The sequence below is a fragment of the Peromyscus leucopus genome, chromosome 5 (assembly GCF_004664715.2).
Source record: "Peromyscus leucopus breed LL Stock chromosome 5, UCI_PerLeu_2.1, whole genome shotgun sequence".
Lineage (NCBI taxonomy): Eukaryota > Metazoa > Chordata > Mammalia > Rodentia > Cricetidae > Peromyscus > Peromyscus leucopus.
Window position 1 is genome coordinate 62,827,647 of NC_051067.1, and position 20,729 is coordinate 62,848,375.

Here is a 20,729-nt window from a genome sequence, read left to right on the forward strand (position 1 = left end):
TCCTCAAGTAATTAAAGTGAAAAATGTTGCAAGCAGAATGCCGTGTAGCATATGCCTCTGTCTGTATTTTTAAAAGTGTTTCCATATGCTATATACTTATGTATTCCTGGACTACTTCTAGAAAGACAAATAAGAACCAGAAAGCTCTGGTTGCTTCTGAGGACAACAGAAAGATTAGGCAAGGAGAAAGGCTTTATCCTTTGTGCTTTAGAAATCAACTACTGTGTGTGTGTTATTTGTTGCTGTTAGTGTGCTACAGTTGCTTATTTGTTGCTAAATAAAATTTCCATAGCCATATTGCACACACCCTATCCCAAGGTCAACTTTTAATTCATAAGAATGTATAGTATTTTAGTTTGAGGTTCACAGGTTTTGTTTTTTTAAATTTAATTTGTTCATTTTCTTTTATACCAACATATATGTATCATGTATACATATGTACCATCATATATGTATCATATGTGTTCTTGGTGCCCATGGAGGTTAGAAGAGGGCATTGGATCCTCTAGGACTGGAGCTATGGGAGGTTGTGGACTTCCATGTAGCTGCTGGGAACTGAACCTAAGTTCTCTGCAAGAGTAACAAGTACTCTTAACTGCTGAACCATCTTTCCTTAAAATACCACATTTGCAAGGCTCAACCCAGAGCTCACAATAATAAATGATGGACTCAATGCATTTTGAAGTCTTAAGACATTTAATAAAAAAACTTACTTTTCTTTAAGAAGAGGAAGTTATTACCAGGAAGTTTAAATACCAGAAAAATTGAGGAAACACTACCTACTTATGTCCTCATTGGTAACATTTTGGTCCTTCCCTTTCTTGTAGGAGAGGAGAAGGGTAGAGGAAGAGGAGGGAGACTGAGACTCTTCCGAAGTAGTTCATACACCATCTTAAAGCTTTGAAAAACACTGTGCTGTTTTTCACTGGAACACAGGGCCTCAGTGCTAAAATTATTTATTTTTTGATACTCTTCAAGAGGTGCACAATATACACACAATTTTGACAAGATGCATTTTGTCCTAAAGTGTTTCAGAACAAATCTTCCTTGTTAGAGTAATGGTCACAGCTCTGTTGCCTGCATCTCCTGTCACATCTCCTGTCTTGAGTGGCCTCGTTTTCTCAAAACCACTTTTATGGCAATCATAATAAGGTCTTGGTGTGAAAGGGTCTTCTTGTAGACCTCTGTTATATTTATTCTTTTTATCTACAGCTTGTCCTCCGAAAATGGTGTGAATTAATTCCTGGGGCTGAATTCCGATGTTTTGTCAAGGAAAACAAGCTTATTGGTGAGTTCTTTTCATCCTTGAAGGTGATCTTTAATGTGTGCATGTTTCCAGAAATCAAACCCAGATCCTGGTATATGCTAGGCAAGTGCTCTGTTTTAGCCCTAGTTCCAAAGTAATCTTCAAAAGAAGACGGCTGGTGAGGTGGCTCAGTGGGTACAGGTCACCAAGTCTGGTGACCTGAGCTCAGTTCTGCAGCCTCCATGGTGGAAGGAGAGAGAGAACTAGTCCCCATAGGTTGTTCTTTGATTATCACACGGACTTGTCTGCTCACAGGTGTGTGTTCACACGTGCATGAGCAGGCAGACACACACACACACACACACACACACACACACACACACACACACACACACACGTTAAACAAATCAATGATAAATATTTTTGTTTTTTGAAAAAGAGGAAGAGAACTATGATGTAAATTTTAGAATTTTGTTCTTTTATGGTTGAATTGTATTTCATTGTGTGAATATATTAATATTTATTATTTTTATCATATATATCACAATGTCATACTGTTTCATAAATATGTACAATTATCATGTTTCATTAAAAAAATAAAATAACCAAAGGAAAGAAGGCAAAGCTTTTGAAGGGAATAACTTCAGTGACCAGGGGAATGGTCAGTTTTGCTGCCAGCTGCTGCCTCTGTTTGGTATTGAGTCTTGAGCTCTGTGTTACTAAGGTTCCTGGGCATATGTTCAATTTCCACACAGGAAGATAGCACTGTTAGTCTTGTCTGGACTCTAGAGTTGGAGGGCACAGCTATTAACTATGCTCAACACACAATATCTGTAATATTACCTACTTGCTGTTAGAAAGTTTTGTATTACTGCCGGGTGGCACACACCTTTAATCCAAGCACTTGTGAGGCAGAGCCAGGCGAATCTCTGTGAGTTGAAGGCCAGCCTGGTCTACAGAGTGAGATCCAGGACAGGCATCTCAAAAAACCAAAAGGGGGAAAAAAAAAAAAAAGAAAGAAAAAGAAAGAAAGTTTTGTATTACTAGCAATAAAGTGCTTGTTATAAACATCTTAGCCAAGTTTTAACAATCTTTTCTTTTTTTTAAAGATTTATTTTATTTAGTTATGTGTATGTGTGTTTCTGTGTGGAGGGTATGTATACATAGTGCAGATACCCATAGAGTTCAGACGTGTTGAATCTTATTGTTGGTATTTTTTGGATCGTGCACTCTTGTGGGGCCTGCCACCCAGCTCCCATATAAATCACACACGGAGGCTTATACTTAACTATAAATGCCCAGCCTTAGCTTGGCTTAGTTTCTAGCCAGCTTTTCTTATCTTAAATCATCCTGTCTACCTTTTGCCTCTGGGCTTTTCTCTTCTGTAAATCTTACTCTTATTCCATGGCTTGCTGTGTAGCTGTGTGGCTGGGCCCTGGAGTCCTCCTCCTTCTCTGGCTCCTAGATCAGGTCTCTCCTCCCAGTTTTCTCCCTCTATATATACACTCTGCCTGCCAGCCCCGCCTATCTCTCTCCTGCCTTGCTATTGGCCAGTTCTTTATTAGACCATCAGGTGTTTTAGATAGGCACAGTAACACAGCTTTACAGAGCTAAACAAATGCAACATAAGCAAAAGTAATACACCTTAAAATAATATTCTACTACAGAATCTGCCTGGAGTTGAAGCTACAGGGAGCCCTAAGATGTCCCCTACAATCTTTGTTTTGTTATTAGGGCACTATTTATTACATGAGCAAAAGAAAATATATTCAACAAACAAATGCGTTGCTTGTTTTGTTAGCTATCACTTATTCAGGCTAAATGCTGAAGATAATTTGTTCTTTTAAAATTTTTCCAATACATTTTTTAGTGATTTTTATTATTATTTTGCATCCCAACTGCAGTTTTCCCTCCCTCCTCTCTTCAGTCTTCCCTACTACCCTCGCCCCAAACCACTCCTCCATTTCTATTTAGAAAAAGGCGGGCCTCCCATAGATACCAGCTAAACATGGCATATCAAGTTGTAGTAAGACTAGGCACCTTCCTTTGTATTAAGGCTGGGCAAGGCAGCTAAGTATGAGGAGTAGGGTCCCAAAAGCTGATAAAAGACTCAGAGACAACCCCTGCTCCCACAGTTAGGAGTTCCACAAGAAGACCAATCTATGCAACTGTAACATATACAGAGGGCCTAAGTCAGTCTCATGCAGGCTTCCTGATTGGTGCTTCAGTCTCTGTGAGCCCCTGTGAGCCCTGGTTAGTTGATTCTGTGGGTTTTCTTGTGGTGTCCTTGACCCCTCTGGCTCCTACAATCCTTCCTCCCCCTCATCTGCAGGATTCCCCAAGCTCTGCCTAATGTTTGGCTGTGGGTCTCTGCATTTGTTCTCATCAGCTAACGCATGTTTTCTATAAAGTTTGTTAATAAAGGGGACAAAGAGTAACTGAATGCTCGCCACTGTTCATTGAATGTGACATTGGCATTCATTTCCCGAACTGAAATAAATGTAGGCAGTTGACTGTAGATACTCCTTAGTTTAAGTATGCTGAAGAGAGAGACCTGAGTGTGTGACTAAGGAATTGGAAGCCTTTCTTTACAGCAGAAACCTTTTCCCTAGGACTTAAATATATTGAGGGCTTCATACAACACCCCCTTCAGTATATTTGGAAATCACTTTTTAAAAAAAGGAATGTTTGATTTTCTGTAGCTTGAAAGATCAGCCTCTGAAGACAGATAGCTTCCCCAAAACAGGAAAAGTAGACTGCTTTATAAATACAGCATGCGCATGACAGGTGTGTGAGAGGACTATTTTACCCCTCCCACACTGCACATGACAGGTGTGTGAGAGGGCTGTTTTACCCTTCCCACAATGGAAGAGGATCTCAATTTGAAGAGACGGTCTTAGGAAAATAAAAGCATATACGCACAGGTTTAGAATTGTCACTTGCATGTTTTAGTCAGCAAGCCTTTTTATAACTGAATTCTTTCCATTCTGCTAAATAAGAAACTACTTTCAAAATTAAGAATGCATGGCAGTATGGAGCTTAAGATTTTCTTGTCCACGTGACCTTTGTAGTTGAGTCCTTGTGCTGCAGGGCTCACCTGCTTGGTCTTTGGCCAGCTTCAACGGCTTTGATTACTACTTTGAATTACGTGTTGGCACTTTAGGAGTACTGTCTGCTAACAGCCGTGGAATGTTTTCTTGTCAGGTATTTCTCAGAGGGACTACACGCAATACTATGACCATATTTCTAAACAAAAAGAAGAAATCTGCAGATGCATTCAAGACTTTTTCAAGAAACACATACAGTATAAATTCTTAGATGAAGACTGTGAGTATTCTCTGTCTGTGCAGTCACGTGAGACTGCTTACTGAGCCTCACTCCCTATGGTCCATCTTTAACACTCAGCTCAAAGGTCCCTGCTTTTAGCATGTTACTATGTTACCAGTTGTTATCCCTGATGATTTGTGTCCATTTCACCTCATTTAATTAGATAATGTTATTTGATTCCAAGGCAGTTCTCTCTCCGTGCTTGGAGATGTTTGTGCGTTTCACAGAATCTGTGTGGAGAGCAGAGTGCTTCTTCTCCTTTTACTTTCTGTCTGTGTAATCAAAGACAGCAGTGACTGCAGAGCAAACAGCTGGGTTGTTTTGAGGAACTGAAAATTTGTGGTATGTTGAGAGAGTTTCTTGAATAACCTAGAATTAGACCTATGATTTATGCCTTTTCTACTTGCCACGACTGGGTTCCATAGCAGATTTAATTAAAAAAGAAGATGAATTGTGCTGTCTCATAATTACATTTTGTGCTTTCTTATGACAAATTTTACTCATTTCACGCCTCAGATAAGTGATGGATGTTCCTTTTATTAGTATTTCTCTGGTGATAGCTTCCTCTGCCCATGTAAGCAGCTGGTTCAGATGATGTTGGCGTTGGTTTGCAGAGAAGGAGGAGGCAGTCACACAAGGAACACAGCCCAGGGTGCTTTTATGTCTGGAATTTTATTTCATCAGTGAGTCAGTAAATGGTTGTGGTTTTGGGGCAGAGTCTCACACTGTAGTCCACTGGCCTGGATACCACTGGTCCAAGCTGACCCTTACCTTGTAGCAATCCTCCTGCCTTAGTTTCCCCAGTGCTAAGGAGCATGGGCCACCATTACTGACTGAGTTTGGAGATTTAGAAGTATTAAGTATTCAAGGCTAATGATCTGCTGTGTTAGTAATAAAGCATACTTGAGTTTTCAAAAAAAGATGTTAATTATAAAAGTATTAGTTTATTAGTAACTGAGCTTTTTCTTCTTTGCAGTTGTGTTCGATATATACAGAGACAGTAGGGTAAGTAGCCTGTAGTTGACTTGCTTAAAAATCAGGAATGGCGAGCATAGTTCCCAGCCATTAAGGTTGTGAAAGGCCTGCTGCTCAGGATATGTGTCCTCAAGCCGAGGCTGTTCCTTACAGTAGCATACCCAACGTGAATAAACTCAGTAATTTTGGTTTTGCAACAGTCTCTCCATGTAGCTCTGCTGGCCCGGACCAGGTTGGCTTTAAACTCATGACCCCTTCTGCCTTTGCTCCTGTGTGTTAGGATTATGACCATGTGCCCTAAATGCAGGGACTAGTAAAAGAACAAGTAGATAAATAAGTGGCTACGTTATGTCTTTCTTCACAAGTTTTGGGAGATCTGGCTCTGCTGAAAATGATTCATTGTACACAGTTTAAGTGGCCAGGAATTTGTCATTTGGTACTTAATTTTTTTAAAGCCAACTGAAAGGTTTTTTGTATGACTTGCTTTAGACTAAAGATGTGAATTTGTTTACATTTATTCTTTATTTTTTCCTTTAATAAGTGTGTGTGTGTGTGTGTGTGTGTGTGTGTGTGTGTGAGAGAGAGAGAGAGAGAGAGAGAGAGAGAGAGAGAGAGAGAGTGTGTGAGAGAGAGAGTGAGTGAAAGCTGCACATGTGTATTTATGTGTATTCATGTGGATGTGGGTTGTGCACATAGACAAAGGATAAACTCGGGTAGCATCCTCAGAAATGCTGCCTGTCTCCACCAAGGCAGCAGCTGTCATCGGCCTGGATCTCATCAATTAAATGAGGCCGGCTGGGCAGTGAGCCCCAGGGGTCTTCCCGTCTCCCTTCCCCAGTACTGGCTTACAAATGTGTACCAACCATGCCTGACATTTTTCTGTGGTTTCTGGGGATCAAATTTGGGCCCCCATGGCAGTGAGGCAAGCACTTTACCAACTGAGTTATCTCCCCAGCCCCAGGTTGACATTTTAAACTTAAATTTATTTTTTATCTAATACATAAAAATGTAAAAATTAAATGAATTTAGCGTTTCAATACATGTCTGCACTGTGTAATGTTTAGTTCTGGGTAAACATCTTTCTACTCAAATATTTGTCATTTCTTTATGGTAAGAACATTGAAAATTCTCTTGGTTCATTGAACCACACAGTACATCATCATTATCTAGCAGGCATTTCCAAACGGCAGCCTGTGGTCACATGTGTCCCAGGATAGCTATGAATGGGACCCAGTACATTTGAGGTGACAATATCCTATCTCACTGTTAAAAGGTTGAACATCCTGATAGTCACCCTGGTATGCAATAGCACATCAGAACTTCTTATTCCTCTTTATTAACTTTGTACATTGATCAACTTCTGCCCATCTTGCTCTCTACCCAGCCTCTGGTAGCCACCTTTCTACTCTTGACTCCTGTGAGGTCCCAGGTTTGATTTCAAATATGAATGAGATCATGTGGTATTTGCCCTTGCCTGGCTTAGTTCACTTACGTAAGGCTTTCTAGTTCACCCGTATTGGCTCAGACAACTGGCTAGCAATTTTTTTTATTGCTCAACCTATTCAGTTGTGTATTTGGATCACATTTTCTTTATCCACTTATCAGCTGATTGACCCCTAGGCTGTCCACACTTGAGGCTGTTGTGAACAGTGTTGCAAATACAGATGGGAGGACAACAGTTTCTTCAGGCACTCCCTCCCTCCTCGGATGGATGCCAAGACTGAGATTGCTGGGTCATACGGTGCTTCCATTTTCATTGTATCTTTACATTGATAATGTGTGAGAGGGCGGATGCGCTTGCATGTGCTTTTCTCTTTCCACTATGTGGGTTCCAGGAATCAAACCCAGGTCATCAGCATTGTCAGAAAGAATGCAGGCCTATTTTTAACTTTTTGAGGAACTTCCATGCTGTTCCTCATGGGCTGGGATAGCTTACATTGCTCCCCGAAATACATGAGCACTCATTGTCCCCCAATCCTTGCCAACGCTTGTTACCTTTGTTCTTTTGGATAGCAGCTATTCGGGCTGGCATGAGGTAGTATCTCATTGGAGCTCTAATTTACACACCTCTGGTGAGTGGTTTTGAGCATTTTTTTTGTGTCTGTTGGCCATCTGTATGTCTTCTTTTGAGAAACTTCTAACACTTTCAATTAACATCTTAAAAGTGTTGCAAACTGGTTCAATGAGAAGAAAACAAAGGCTTGACTTAATCCAAGCTTCCCATAGCAGGGAGTTCACTGTTTAAGCCACGTGATCTCAGAGAAACCTTGGTCTGAAGATTGTCCTGTGATTCCTGCTTGATGACTGAGCTATTAGAAGATAGCAAATATATTTTCTCATGTCTGGCCCGTTTACCATCAGGGGTCTCATTCCTGCTCCACTGTGACTGTGGTGCCTCTCACAACTTCGAATTCTTTTTGACCAAGGGACTGTGGCCCATAGAATCGTGCCTCCTATTAACTGTTAGCTGTTTCCTCCTGTTAAGTCAAAACATTTCCAGTCCGTCACCCCTTGTCTTCTAGAGTGATGGTAGAAACTAAGCAATAGAAAGGGTTATAAAGTGAGGTGAGGTAGGAGCTGGGAGGAGAACCCGGTGGATAAAGGGTTTGTGGTGCAAGCATGGGGATCGGAGTCCAGTCCCCAGAACCACACAGAAGGTCATGGCGTAACTCCTGTAAACACAGCTCTCCACAGGTAGAGACGAGGAGTTCCTGGGCCAGGCTGGCAGCCAGAGTAGCCAAATCAGCCAGCTCTGGGTCCAGTGAGAGACCCTGCCTCAATAAGTGAAGCGGAGAGAAATCCAGGAAGATAGCTTGATGTAAGCCTCTGGTTTCCGTGTGTACATATATGTACATATGTGACCATATATCACACATATATACACATCACACATACACAAAAGGATAGATGAAATGGGGTAAAGACAAGGAATGATATTTTAGAAAGTTTCAGCTTTGTGGAGATAAACCTCAGAAGAGTGGGAGGCGGGGTGAGTTGATGGATAGAAACCTGATCCTGCAGGCAGGAGTCCCTGCTGTCGCTCAGCTCTGCTTCTTACTACAGACATTGGCAGATCACTCACAGGGCCATCATTTATGAATCTGTACTGTGCTAGCTGCTGCGATTCTGACAGGAAGCTTTGAACAAGACAACCTCGGACAGTGGAGGAATTTATTATCTTGACATGGAAGTGGCAGACATGTAAATGCTTGTGAAGAATGACTGCTGCAGGCAGCATCAGGGCAATTAGAGCAGGATAAACCCAGTCTATGGTCTAGAACATGCTTTTTTCCCAGAGGGCTTTTAGTATCATTGAAATCCATATCTCTCTTTATAATGCTGTAAGGTATGTGTTCTCTGCCCACATTGTACAGATACTAAAGCGGTTATTTCATACACCGGCAGTTGAAAATGTTGGAATCTGGCAAGCTGTCTCCTTCTGTCCCTGGCAAGTGTCCTGATCACTGACTTAGTAGGACTGACAGGTAGATGCAGCTGTTTAGCCTGTAAAAAGAGTTGAGGAATTTCTTAACGTGAAGTTGGACGAGTACAAGAGTAATGGTAGCTGAGATCTTGAGGATCTGAAGCATGTTACATTTTTAAAAGTGAGAAGCACGCCAGTCTAAACATCATGACAGTTTCTGTTCAGAGGTTTAGACCATATTGTAAAACTCATTTGCAGTTACTCAATGGCACATATATAAGAGTTTGCTAGACACTTTCTTGAATATATTATTGTGTGGCTATTCTTGTAGAAAGCTAACTCATGTATGTAAGTGGTCTGGTTCATGAAATACAACTGAAATGAGTTTGTACCTGGTGACACTTTGACACGTCTGTGTTTATTGTGGTTGGGCAAGTTGATTCAGTGCTACAGTCTTACTGTTCTGTGCTTGGCACATTGGTGACCCACCCATTCAATAAGTCTGAGATGGGGCATTGAAAAAAGGTTTTCAGAAGCTCCCTCAGGGATAATAATATACTGGTAGAATTGAGAGTCATTATGTACATTCTTTTCTTTTCCCTTTTTTTTTTTTTTTTTTGTGAGACAGGGTTTTGCTATGTACCTCTACCTGGTCTGGAACTCACAACTCACTGTGTGGAGCAGTTTGGGCTGAAACTCGCAGAGATTACCTGCCTCTTAGAGTCTTAAAGAAATCATTTTTGTCCCTCTCTCATCTTTTCAGTTGTGACGTGCTGTATTGTTATTAACTTGCAGTTTCATTCCTTTCTGGACAGAATCTATGTTTAATTTTGAGTCTTGCTAGTGTAAGTTTGGCTTTGTAACTTGATCATGCCCTTGGAAACTTTCTGTATGTGCTTGCCAAAGGAGGTTTGGCTTGTGTGTGCTGTATTCTACTGGTAGCTATATCTAGATCAAATTTGTTGCTAAAATCTGTAGCTCCTGGAGGAAATGGTGCTTGAGGATCCCTTGAAAATCAACACATTTGGGGGAGGGGATGAGACCGCTGATGAACAGTATTGGCAGTGAGTGGTAAACGGATGCAACTGACTAGGAGAAAATGGAGTCTTTTGTGCTATTTGTTTATTTTTATATATGTGTAGATTTTATCACATGGAAAAAAATCCTAATTTTTTTGGCTACTTGATTTATTAGTTACTGAGCAACAATGTATGCTAAAATATCTTACTTTCTAATTTTGTTGGTTTCTAAGTAATATACTTTGAAGTTATGTTCTTAGATAACACTAAATTTTCTGTGTCAACCTTTTATTATTTGAAGAAACATATGATGTAAATAAAAGGAAATATGGATTTTTTGGCTCACAGTTTCAGAGGTTTCAGTCCATGGCCATTTGGGCCATCGCTGTGAGCCTTTGGTGACTGAGACATCAGAGAAAGGTGCTAGAGCAGAGCTGCTCAGCTCGTGGATGCTAGGAAGCAGAGAAACAGAGAGTGCATGGGCCCAGCACTGCGCTGTGGGCTTCTGTCTGCTTTTTATTTTCCCTCCCTCCAAGACCCCATTCTTCAGACTTTGTGCACACATTCAGGGTGGGTCTCAGTCCCTGAGCCAGCCAGGTGATCCTGTGCTCTGCTGTAATCTCAGGTATAAACACCCTGAAGTTGCTTCTGTCCAACCAGTGTGCTTTTTATTGTGGGTGGTGTTGGGTTTTGGTTGTTTAGGAAATGTATTGTGATCTTGTTATTGATTGGTCTTTATATTCCAAAGCAGTATGCAGTGCCTAGTTCAGAGACATTTACTTGATGAGTGGTCATTTGGTTGATACTAGAAACATTAGTCTGACTCTGTTTCTTATGAATTTCCCTAAATGGAATTATCTGCTCAGGATGACTGGGGCTTGAGATGTCACATAAAAAGCATGTTCAACCATAAAATTCTGCACAGTTTTATGTTATCGATACAGCTGCCTTACTTTATTTTGGGGGCTTTTGGAAATGGCATCTGACTTTTGGAGTAAATGCTGTCAGCTACCGATGATTTGTTTTTGTCTTTAAATTAGATTACTTTGGTTTTTATATTGAGATATAGTTTAGTTTATAGAAGTCAATATTCCTATGCTAACAGGTGTCACACTTTTGAGAGTTCCTCTTTTGATAATGAGATGGTTTTGTTGGTGATAAAAAGTCAAGTAGAGGTGGGCAGTGGTGGCACACGCCTTTAATCCCAGCACACAGAGGCAGAGGCAGGCAGATCTCTGAGTTCAAGGCCAGCCTGGTCTACAGAGTGAGTTCCAGGACAGCCAGGGCTACACAGAGAAATCCTGTCTCGAAAAACAAACCAACAAAAGTCAAGAAGAAAGAATTTGGAGAGGAAGATAACCATGTTGTTAAAACAACAGGCAGTGTATTAAAGCTGTCTTACTCATAGCCCCCCCCAAACAAGTGTGGTGCCATGCCAGGCTGACTGATGGCCGGTGACTCAAGTGGCAAGAGAAGCTTGTAGGATTTCTCCTGGGGTTATATTAAATAGAAACCTTGCTCACATGACATGTGGTGACAACTTCTTAATGCCTCCATGCCACTGACTGGATATTTCTGAAGTAAGCTCTATTAAAGTATCTCATCTTCTCTAAAATTTTGTTTTAGCCTAGATGAAGACAGCATTCTCGTTCCTTTGGCATGTCCAAATTTGTACATACAGCTATCTGATCAAGACATGAGAGTTTCACATTTATAATAAAACATCTAATTGTTATAATAAGTGAACATGTCAGTAGAAAATCAGGGATTGGGGAGAAGGCTCAGTTCAGAAGGCTTCTCACACAGTCATGAGGGCTTAAGTTTGGTCCCCAGAACCCACATATGAAAAGCTGGGTGCAATGGCATGTGCTTGTAATTTCAGTACTGGGGAAGGGGAGACAGGACAGTCCCTGGGACTTGCTGGGCCTGTGTAGCCTGATTAGTGAGTTGCAGTTTCAGTGACAGACTCTGTCTCAAAAAGTAAGGGGAGAGCATTTGAAGAAGACAGTTGACATCTCCCTCTGGCTGTATACATGTACCCCTAACCAATATACATACATACACACACACACACACACACACACACACACACACACACACAGCAATCCAGAAGAAGAAAGATGAAAGTTTCAAGTAAACATGTCTACTTTGTCCCACATGGCTCTGTGATCAAATGCACTGGCTTTGATTTCCTAGGGTTGCACACATTCTCAGTTCAGATAAGTCTCTACTGGCCACTTTCTGCTCAGCTCTCCCTGACTCTGGCACAGTTGAACAGTTAGAGCATTCTTTCCCTTAGGTGACATCTAGTAGACTGTCTTTGAAGAGAAGAAATTCCTTTTAAAAGCTGATAGAATCTTTTTCATCTCCCCTTCATGTGCTTTCAAGATCTGTCATACGTGCAAACTAAATGCCATATTGAAAACTAAAAAATAAAATAAAATAAAAATTTCTGTACTCTTTGTAGTGTGTTAAGTGAGCCTTCATGGGACCCTTCTGACTGGTTTCTCCCCTCCACATCAGTCAGTCCTTTAGCTCTGTCTGCTTTGACAGGGGACTCTTGGAAGGGACACTGAGGAATGATCTTTTGAAGTAGTTTCCAAGAGTTTAAGATGATAGTTAAGGGACCATAATAGGAAAATGCCTTTTTAATAAAAGAGTATAGGTTGTGTTTGTTTTTATTTTATACTTAGCTGATTTTTTTTCTGTCTGTGCTCTAGGGAAAGGTATGGTTGATTGATTTTAATCCATTTGGGGAAGTCACAGACTCATTGTTGTTTACTTGGGAAGAGCTAACATCTGAGAACAACCTAAGAGGTGACTTCAGTGAAGGGGACGATCAGGGGCAGGTAAGACCAACCTTTTCAGTCCATTCACCATGCCCTTGATTGAGTACGCAGGACCTGGACCACTGGGAAGGAGTCCAGTGGACACAGCTTTGCTGGCTGTTACTTCCTGTCAGAGTGAGTCCATGTGGCTCATTCCTTTACCCGGAAAGCAGAGTTTTTCTACTTACTCTAGTTGTCTTAGCTCTGCCTGTCATGCTCACTTGGAAGAACCTTAACCCTCAGTTCTTATCACTGCTTCTCTGGTCCTTGCTTCCTGCTGAGTGTTCACAGAGAGTAGTGGCTGCATGTCGACCCAGAGCAGCGTCTCTTCACAGTGTGACCTCTGCTTTCTTTCGTGATGCCTGTCCCTGGTCAGCGTTCATCTCAATGGTCTCCAGGCTGGTTCCACCTCTTCCAGCCATTGTTCCTATCTTCCTCTTAGCAGATCCTTTCAGTCCCTCTAGAGGAAGAAGTTACTCAGCTCAGTTGTCTGCAAAGCCTTGGGCTCACTCTTGGCTGCTCTCCTAAGACCTGAGCTTACCCTTGCCTGCCCTCCTAAGACCTGAGCTCACCCCTGCCTGCCCTCCTAAGCCCTGAGCTCACCCCTGCCTGCCCTCCTAAGACCTGAGCTCACCCTTGCCTGCCCTCCTAAGACCTGAGCTCACCCCTGCCTGCCCTCCTAAGACCAGAGCTCACCCTTGCCTGCCCTTCTAAAACCTGAGCTCACCCCTGCCTGTCCTCCTGAGCCCTGAGCTCACCCCTGCCTGCCCTCCTGAGCCCTGAGCTCACCCCTGCCTGCCCTCCTGAGCCCTGAGCTCACCCTGCCTGTCCTCCTGAGCCCTGAGCTCACCCCTGCCTGCCCTCCTGAGCCCTGAGCTCACCCCTGCCTGCCCTCCTGAGCCCTGAGCTCACCCTGCCTGTCCTCCTGAGCCCTGAGCTCACCCTGCCTGTCCTCCTGAGCCCTGAGCTCACCCTGCCTGCCCTCCTGAGCCCTGAGCTCACCCTGCCTGCCCTCCTGAGCCCTGAGCTCACCCCTGCCTGCCCTCCTGAGCCCTGAGCTCACCCCTGCCTGCCCTCCTGAGCCCTGAGCTCACCCCTGCCTGCCCTCCTGAGCCCTGAGCTCACCCTGCCTGTCCTCCTGAGCCCTGAGCTCACCCCTGCCTGTCCTCCTGAGCCCTGAGCTCACCCCTGCCTGCCCTCCTGAGCCCTGAGCTCACCCCTGCCTGCCCTCCTGAGCCCTGAGCTCACCCCTGCCTGCCCTCCTGAGCCCTGAGCTCACCCTGCCTGTCCTCCTGAGCCCTGAGCTCACCCTGCCTGTCCTCCTGAGCCCTGAGCTCACCCCTGCCTGTCCTCCTGAGCCCTGAGCTCACCCCTGCCTGCCCTCCTGAGCCCTGAGCTCACCCCTGCCTGCCCTCCTGAGCCCTGAGCTCACCCCTGCCTGCCCTCCTGAGCCCTGAGCTCACCCTGCCTGTCCTCCTGAGCCCTGAGCTCACCCTGCCTGTCCTCCTGAGCCCTGAGCTCACCCCTGCCTGCCCTCCTGAGCCCTGAGCTCACCCTGCCTGTCCTCCTGAGCCCTGAGCTCACCCCTGCCTGTCCTCCTAAGACCTGAGCTCACCTTGCCTGCCCTCCTGAGCCCTGAGCTTTCTGCTGGACTTAGCATGTTGTGTTTTCCCCTCTTCTTTCCTTCCTTTCCACCCTCTTGTTGTCTACTCCTGTCTGTTAGGGGTCAGCCAGGTTCATGTAGCTCCCATCTTAATTTTTTTTCTTTAACAACATTTATTTATGCAACTACACTCATTCCTTTTCCCATCTTCACAGCTAACCTTTCTTTAAACAAATTTGTATTACCCTTTTCTATCCTTAAACATGCTTGCCTGAGGAGCTACAGGCAAAGGAAATGGTTGCTGGGAGAGGAGGAAGAGTTCTGTTCAGTGGAGGCTGCAGTTGAGTTGCCTTTGTTCACCCATGCTCAACAGCCGACTCTAACAAGTCCAGTCAGGGAACTGCTGCAAGAGCTGGGAGCGGTGTCTCCTCACAGCCACTTCCCTAGTCCTTGCTGCCTGACCTTACTTGCGTCACCCCACATTCCTCGTCTTCTGGCACTCCGTAGACCCTGCCTTTGGCAAAGGCCCTGAGTGACTTTTGACCTCTGATAACACACACAGCCCTTCTCTTACTGATGCTTGGCAGGTGCCCTTCTGTTCTCACCATCTCTGTCTTGGAGGGATACACGCTCTCTTCCTGCTCTTCCGGCCGCTTCTCTGCCTTTATGAGGAGCCAGTTCTGTTTCACTCAGCTTCCCCTTACTGTCGTCATCCTTCTGTCCTGGGCCCTCTTTGGTCTTCCCTTTGCGCCTCTGAGTGAGGTCAATATTCAGCCGAATGCGGTCCTTGCCAAACCTTCTCAAGCACCTGTTGATGTGCTTCCTCCTGCACTCAGGTTTCTAAGGACGGTGTCTCTCCTGTCCTTGGTACATCTGTGGGGCTAACACAGTGCCAGACACTGCTCGTGTGTGTCATATCAACCAGTGAAGGAACTTTGTCACTGTTGGTATTTTAGAGTAATGAGCTGTTCAACTGAAAGACGGAATTACTTGCCCAAGTAGGAGAGACATAGTTGTTCAACAGAAGTACTTTTACACGGTTGTTCTCCACACAGTCTTTCATTTACTTCTAAATCTTAGAGGCTGGGACTTGACAGGACTTGGTTCCTGGCTCTTTCCATAATATTTGCCCTGCTTGTCCTTGGACCATAGAGACCCAGACCTCCCTCTACTCTAGAAACCTAAGAAGCCTGAAAAGCCCAGCTTTGCCTGAAAGTCTTTGATCTAGTCATCTCCACGGCCTCCAAAGCTTGCTCTGCTCCCTGTTCATCTCTCAGCCCAGATGGCCCCTCTCTAAAGAGCCTCCAGACTGTCCCTCTAAGATGGTCGTCGTCGTCTTAGCACATAGCTCTTTGGTCCCATAACTCCTTCACTGTCTGACATGTCTGGTCATTGATTTGTTCACTACTGACCATCTGTCTCCGGTCCCCCACTCTGTCTCCCATCCCCAGAACAAAGTCCCCACAGAGCACATGACTCTTGTCAAGTAGTTGGGTTATCTGTGTAAGGTGTGGCCTGCTTTTCAGGGCTACCTGGTCCCGACCTGTTCAGGTTCCTGTCTTGTCTTCCTCTGCTGGACACCAACCATCCTCACCTAGATAACTGCCACCTGGGAAGTCTAAAGCCAAGACCTTTTGTCTCTGGACTCCTTTTTGGCACAAGGCAACATGTAAATATCATACGCAAGACTTGACCAAATGTACTAAAGAATGAGTTGGAAGACTAGTGACCTATGAACTTGCAGTTCATATAGACAGTGTGATGGCAGATGATTTAAGAGGGGTATAAAAAGATTATGGAATCCAGGGTACTCATTTGCCCTCATGATGAAGGGCAAATTACTTCTCCAAGGGCAAAGTACTTGCAGGAGCATACCTCCCAACTGCACACCTGTAGAAAGTGAAATTATTAGAGTTCTGGCCTGTATGGGAGTGCTTGGACACCGAGGGTACTAATCCTGGGCCCTGTCCTGCTCAGGAGCTTCTCCATAGCACACTGTGGTGTACGCAGGCAGCCCTTAGAGACCACTCAGCTCTAAATGGAACGCTACTTTGAAAGGCTTTCTATTCCCTTTCTAGTGACCATGTAGAATTATTTTAAATTCTGGCACCTTCTCTTACTTTAGGATCTTGTTTTCTTCCTTCTGTAGTACAGAAGAGAACAATGGCATTGAGATTGTGCTAGTGTCATTTTTAAGTTTGGAAAATAGACCTTAAGAACAATGACAGACTGCTGTTTCCTCTGTAAAGGACTCCCCGGCTTTCCGCTGCACCAACAGTGAAGTCACAGTACAGCCCAGCCCCTACCTGAGCTACCGGCTGCCCAAGGACTTCGTGGACCTTTCCACCGGGGAGGATGCTCACAAGCTCATCGATTTTCTTAAGCTGGTAGAGTATGGACGTTCATGTGCGGGCCATCCTTTTCAGTTGGGGTTCAAGTGTGCTCTGTGACATTTCCTTTTAGTCCTGAACCACCTGGACTTTTATCGCTAATTATGAATTAAAGGACCACAATGAAAGAATTAGGCCACTTTGTAAGTAAATAGGAACTATGAGCTGAAGGGGTAATTTATCAGTCAGGATGGCAGAAGATACTTTTATGCCACATACTCATTTTGAAAAATTTGCATACTGCCAGCTTTTAAGTATGTATGTTGTTGTGGGGTCCGAAGACCAAGTCTCCTCTGCTACTACATGGTGATTGTGAATATATGTGTTTCCATGTATGTTTCTTTGTCGGAGTGTGTGCACCATGTAAGAAAGAGAAGAAAGTATTCAGATGCCTGAGGGTTGTCACTATCAAATTGGTTAAAGCGTGTTTTTTTTCCCATAATTTGTAGCCACACCTTTTGTGAAGACCTCCAGAAAATGACACATTCTGACAGAAACAGTGACCTTGGCTGGGCAAACATTCCAGTTAGAATATGTTGCTTCACCATACTCTTGGTTTCCTTTACAGAAAAGAAATCAGCAAGAGGACGACTGAGTGCTGCCTTGAGAATAAATAGAAGAGGGAAACACAGCTCCCCAGGAGGCTGCCTGTAGAACACAACTCCCAGTGATCCAGCGAGACGGAGTGTTGAGGGCAGTGTGCAAAGTCATAGGTTTTTATATTCCTGTGTGTTCACCTGGGGAAAGATGAAGGCACTTTGGTACTCGTAAAAAAATCACATAACAAACAGACCTTAAACATAAGGAAGCATACTGTTCTGATAATAAAATGACTTTTATGAAATACATTTCTTTCCATTTTTATACCTGTCCGGTCCGTGGTCAGAGTTATGCTTTACAGAAACAGTGAGAGAGGGTGAGAGGGAAGAAGAGAGCTTGAATGACGTGGGAAGGGGAGGGTAGTAGATGTCATGTAAAGAGAAAGCAGAGTGAGTGCTGAGGGAAGGAAAGGGACCAGTGTGAGGGCAGGGCAGGGGAATGACAGAACAAGCTATAGTGTTGCTATGGGGAAACACATTATTTTGTGTGCTGACCTAAAAACATTCATTTAAAAAGTAAAGAAGTGTGAACTGAGATAGCCCAGTGGGTAAAGGTACGTGAGCCTGCAACCTGAGTGTGGACTGATGTGGTGGTATTCTAATTGTACTGAAATGTGATTTTGATTGTATGTTAATAAAGTTGCCCGGGGGTCAGAGCTATTAGAGCCATAGACAGAGCGTGGCGGCGGCGGCGGCGGCGGCGGCGGCGGCGGCGGCGGCGGCGGCGGCGCACGCCTTTAATCCCATAGATCTCTGTGTGTTCAGGGATACAGCCAGCATTGGAGACATACGCCTTTAAGACCTAGAGGGCTGTACATACAGACAGTGATGAGGCAGTCACGTGTTTGGGTTTACAACCAATGAGAAGGCAGAACAAAAGACTATGAAACGACTTACACACAGGAAATAGCTCTTTCGGGAAGCTAGGAGCTCTCAGGAGGAAGGGTAAGATTTTAGCTCTGAGCTCTGACCTCTCGGCTTTCTCTTTTACATTGGTTCTGTGTTTCTTATTTAATAAGACGGTTGGTTACATCTACAGACTGAGATAGCTCAGTGGTAAAGGTGCGTGAACCTGCGACCTGAGTGTGGACTGAGATAGTTCAGTGGGTAAAGGTGCGTGAGCCTGCGACCTGAGTGTGGACTGAGATAGCTCAGTGGGTAAAGGTGCGTGAGCCTGCGACCTGAGTTTGATGGAGGCCATGGTGGAAGGGGAGAACTGACTCCCAATGCCTTCTGACGTCCGTGCACTCACACACACACACCATGTGCACACACACATGCACTCACACACACACCATGTGCACACACATAAAATAAGCAAATTTTAAAATAAAAAAAAGAAGTGGATTACTCTTTACTTTCCCATATAAAAGTAGGATCTTATATTACGATAGGAAATATTTTTCTTGACTTGAAAATTCTAATTTTCCTTGGAGTTTAACTCAGTTTGGGCATACTTACAAGGACAAGTAAGAGATTTCTCACTATCAAGGAACCATGACATCTTTCATTTATGATATTCCAACATGTATTAGTGAAATTATCATAGACTTCATTGTAATTTGGCTTTTTAAAAATATATTGGACTCTGGGGGCGGTGATAGAGCCACTTTATTAAAAATCCACCATTTTAGTAATTCTCTCCTGCCTTCAAGGAGCCTTGTTTGCTTCGGACTCGCTGTCTGCCCAGGTGAGTGGAAGGAAACAGACATTAGTTTCCCAGGCTGTCTGTCTAAGGTGCTGCAATGAATGTTGTAAATGTTGCAGGTATGTTTCTGCATATACAAGATGCATATATATATGCATACACACAAATGTGAAGCAGACTCCCCTGGCTGAGCATGTTTAACATTATGCATAATGATTTAAAGGTGTTTTGTTATTTAGTTATCTTTATAGCATTATATGGTCAGCACTTGGTCTTTGAATTCAGCATATCAACCGCCTTTAAGAAATAATTGTTTGTGGTACATGTGCTTTGAAATGTTGCTCCTTTTTTAGTTGCTCAGCAGTGCCTTAACTACGATAGAGGGAAATTTGTGTTATGAGTTGATTTAAGCATAGCTCTGGAAACTACCTTTGTCAAGTGGTACTTCACTGGTTCAAACAGATGGAAGGGCCTGGGGAGATGGTTCAGTGTGTAAGAACACTTACTGTGCAAGCATGAAGGCCTGAATAGAATCCTTAGCACCCATGTAAAATGTGAGGTGTGGCTGTGTTTGCCCATTACCCCTGTATTGGGGGGCAAAGGCAGATCCTGGGAGCTCATTGGCTGGCCAGCCTGACTGACACAGCAAGCTTCTGGCCCAGAGATGCTGCCTCATGGCAGCAGGGAGAGTAATGAAGGAAGACACCCAACATCCTGCTGGTCTCAGGAGGTACATGCAAAGGCACCACATACCCACACACTTGTGAGTGCATTACACACATACACAAGAAAAAAAATGGAGGTGTGGAAAACAGACTAGACAAGATCAAAAGACCCAGGCAAAATATGGTAAGGCATTATGAACAGTACAATTCTTGGTATAAAACACATTCAACTTTTACATTAATTTTCCTGATAATGAAACTATGGCATTTACCCCTTTGTTCTTCCTTAAAATGTTGTTATTAGGGTTCTCTACAGTCACAGAACTTATGGAATGAATATATATAAAGAAGGAATTTATTGCAGTGGCTTACAGGCTGCAGTCGAGCATGTCCAACAATGGCTACCTGTGAACGCAAAATCCAAGAATCTAGCAGTTGCTCAGTCCCACAGGCTGGGTGTCTCAGCTGGTCTTCTGTATTCTGAAGAAGACTCCAATGTCAGTGAAGGAATGGATGTGCTAGCCAGAGGAGGGCAAGCAGGCAAAGAGCAAAAGCTTCCTTCTTCCATGTCCTTACATAGGATTCCAGCAGAAGGTGTGGCCCAGATCAAAGGTGTATCTTCCTACCTCAAAGGTCCAGACTAGAAGTGGATTCACCCGCTTCAAGCAGAAAATCTCACAGTTATGCCCTCCATTTCTGGATTGTAGTTCATTCTGGATACAGTCAAGTTGACAATCAAAAATAGCCATCACAAATGCGTATGTTGTTTCCTTAGTAAACCTAATATAGCTAATAATCCTAGTGTAAATGTTAAATGCATGATAATATGCAGGAAATAATCTCATTTACAATATAATTTTTGACTGCTTAAAGGTTAGTTTCAATTTGATTGGTTGATTACTTTTTGAGTCTTATGTAGCTCAGGCTGGCCTTGAACTCACTGGATAGTCAAGTGTACTGGCTAGTTTTGTGTGTCAAGTTGACACAAGTTAGAGTCATCAGAGA

General features: G+C 43.7%; 1 protein-coding gene across 2 annotated transcripts in view; it reads left to right on the top strand.

Moving 5' to 3' along the window:
- Positions 1 to 17,660, top strand: part of Cdc123 (cell division cycle 123) — a 52,073-nt gene extending 34,413 nt beyond the window's left edge. For both annotated transcript variants that reach the window (XM_028891745.1, XM_028891756.1), the window contains 6 exons: positions 1,213 to 1,288; positions 4,451 to 4,573; positions 5,550 to 5,578; positions 12,712 to 12,840; positions 16,672 to 16,809; positions 17,381 to 17,660. In XM_028891745.1, the coding sequence (XP_028747578.1) occupies positions 1,213 to 1,288; positions 4,451 to 4,573; positions 5,550 to 5,578; positions 12,712 to 12,840; positions 16,672 to 16,809; positions 17,381 to 17,407 (522 nt within the window). In that variant the 3' untranslated portion in view covers positions 17,408 to 17,660. The remainder of the gene's footprint in view (positions 1 to 1,212; positions 1,289 to 4,450; positions 4,574 to 5,549; positions 5,579 to 12,711; positions 12,841 to 16,671; positions 16,810 to 17,380) is intronic.
- The last annotated feature ends 3,069 nt before the right edge of the window (positions 17,661 to 20,729 follow it).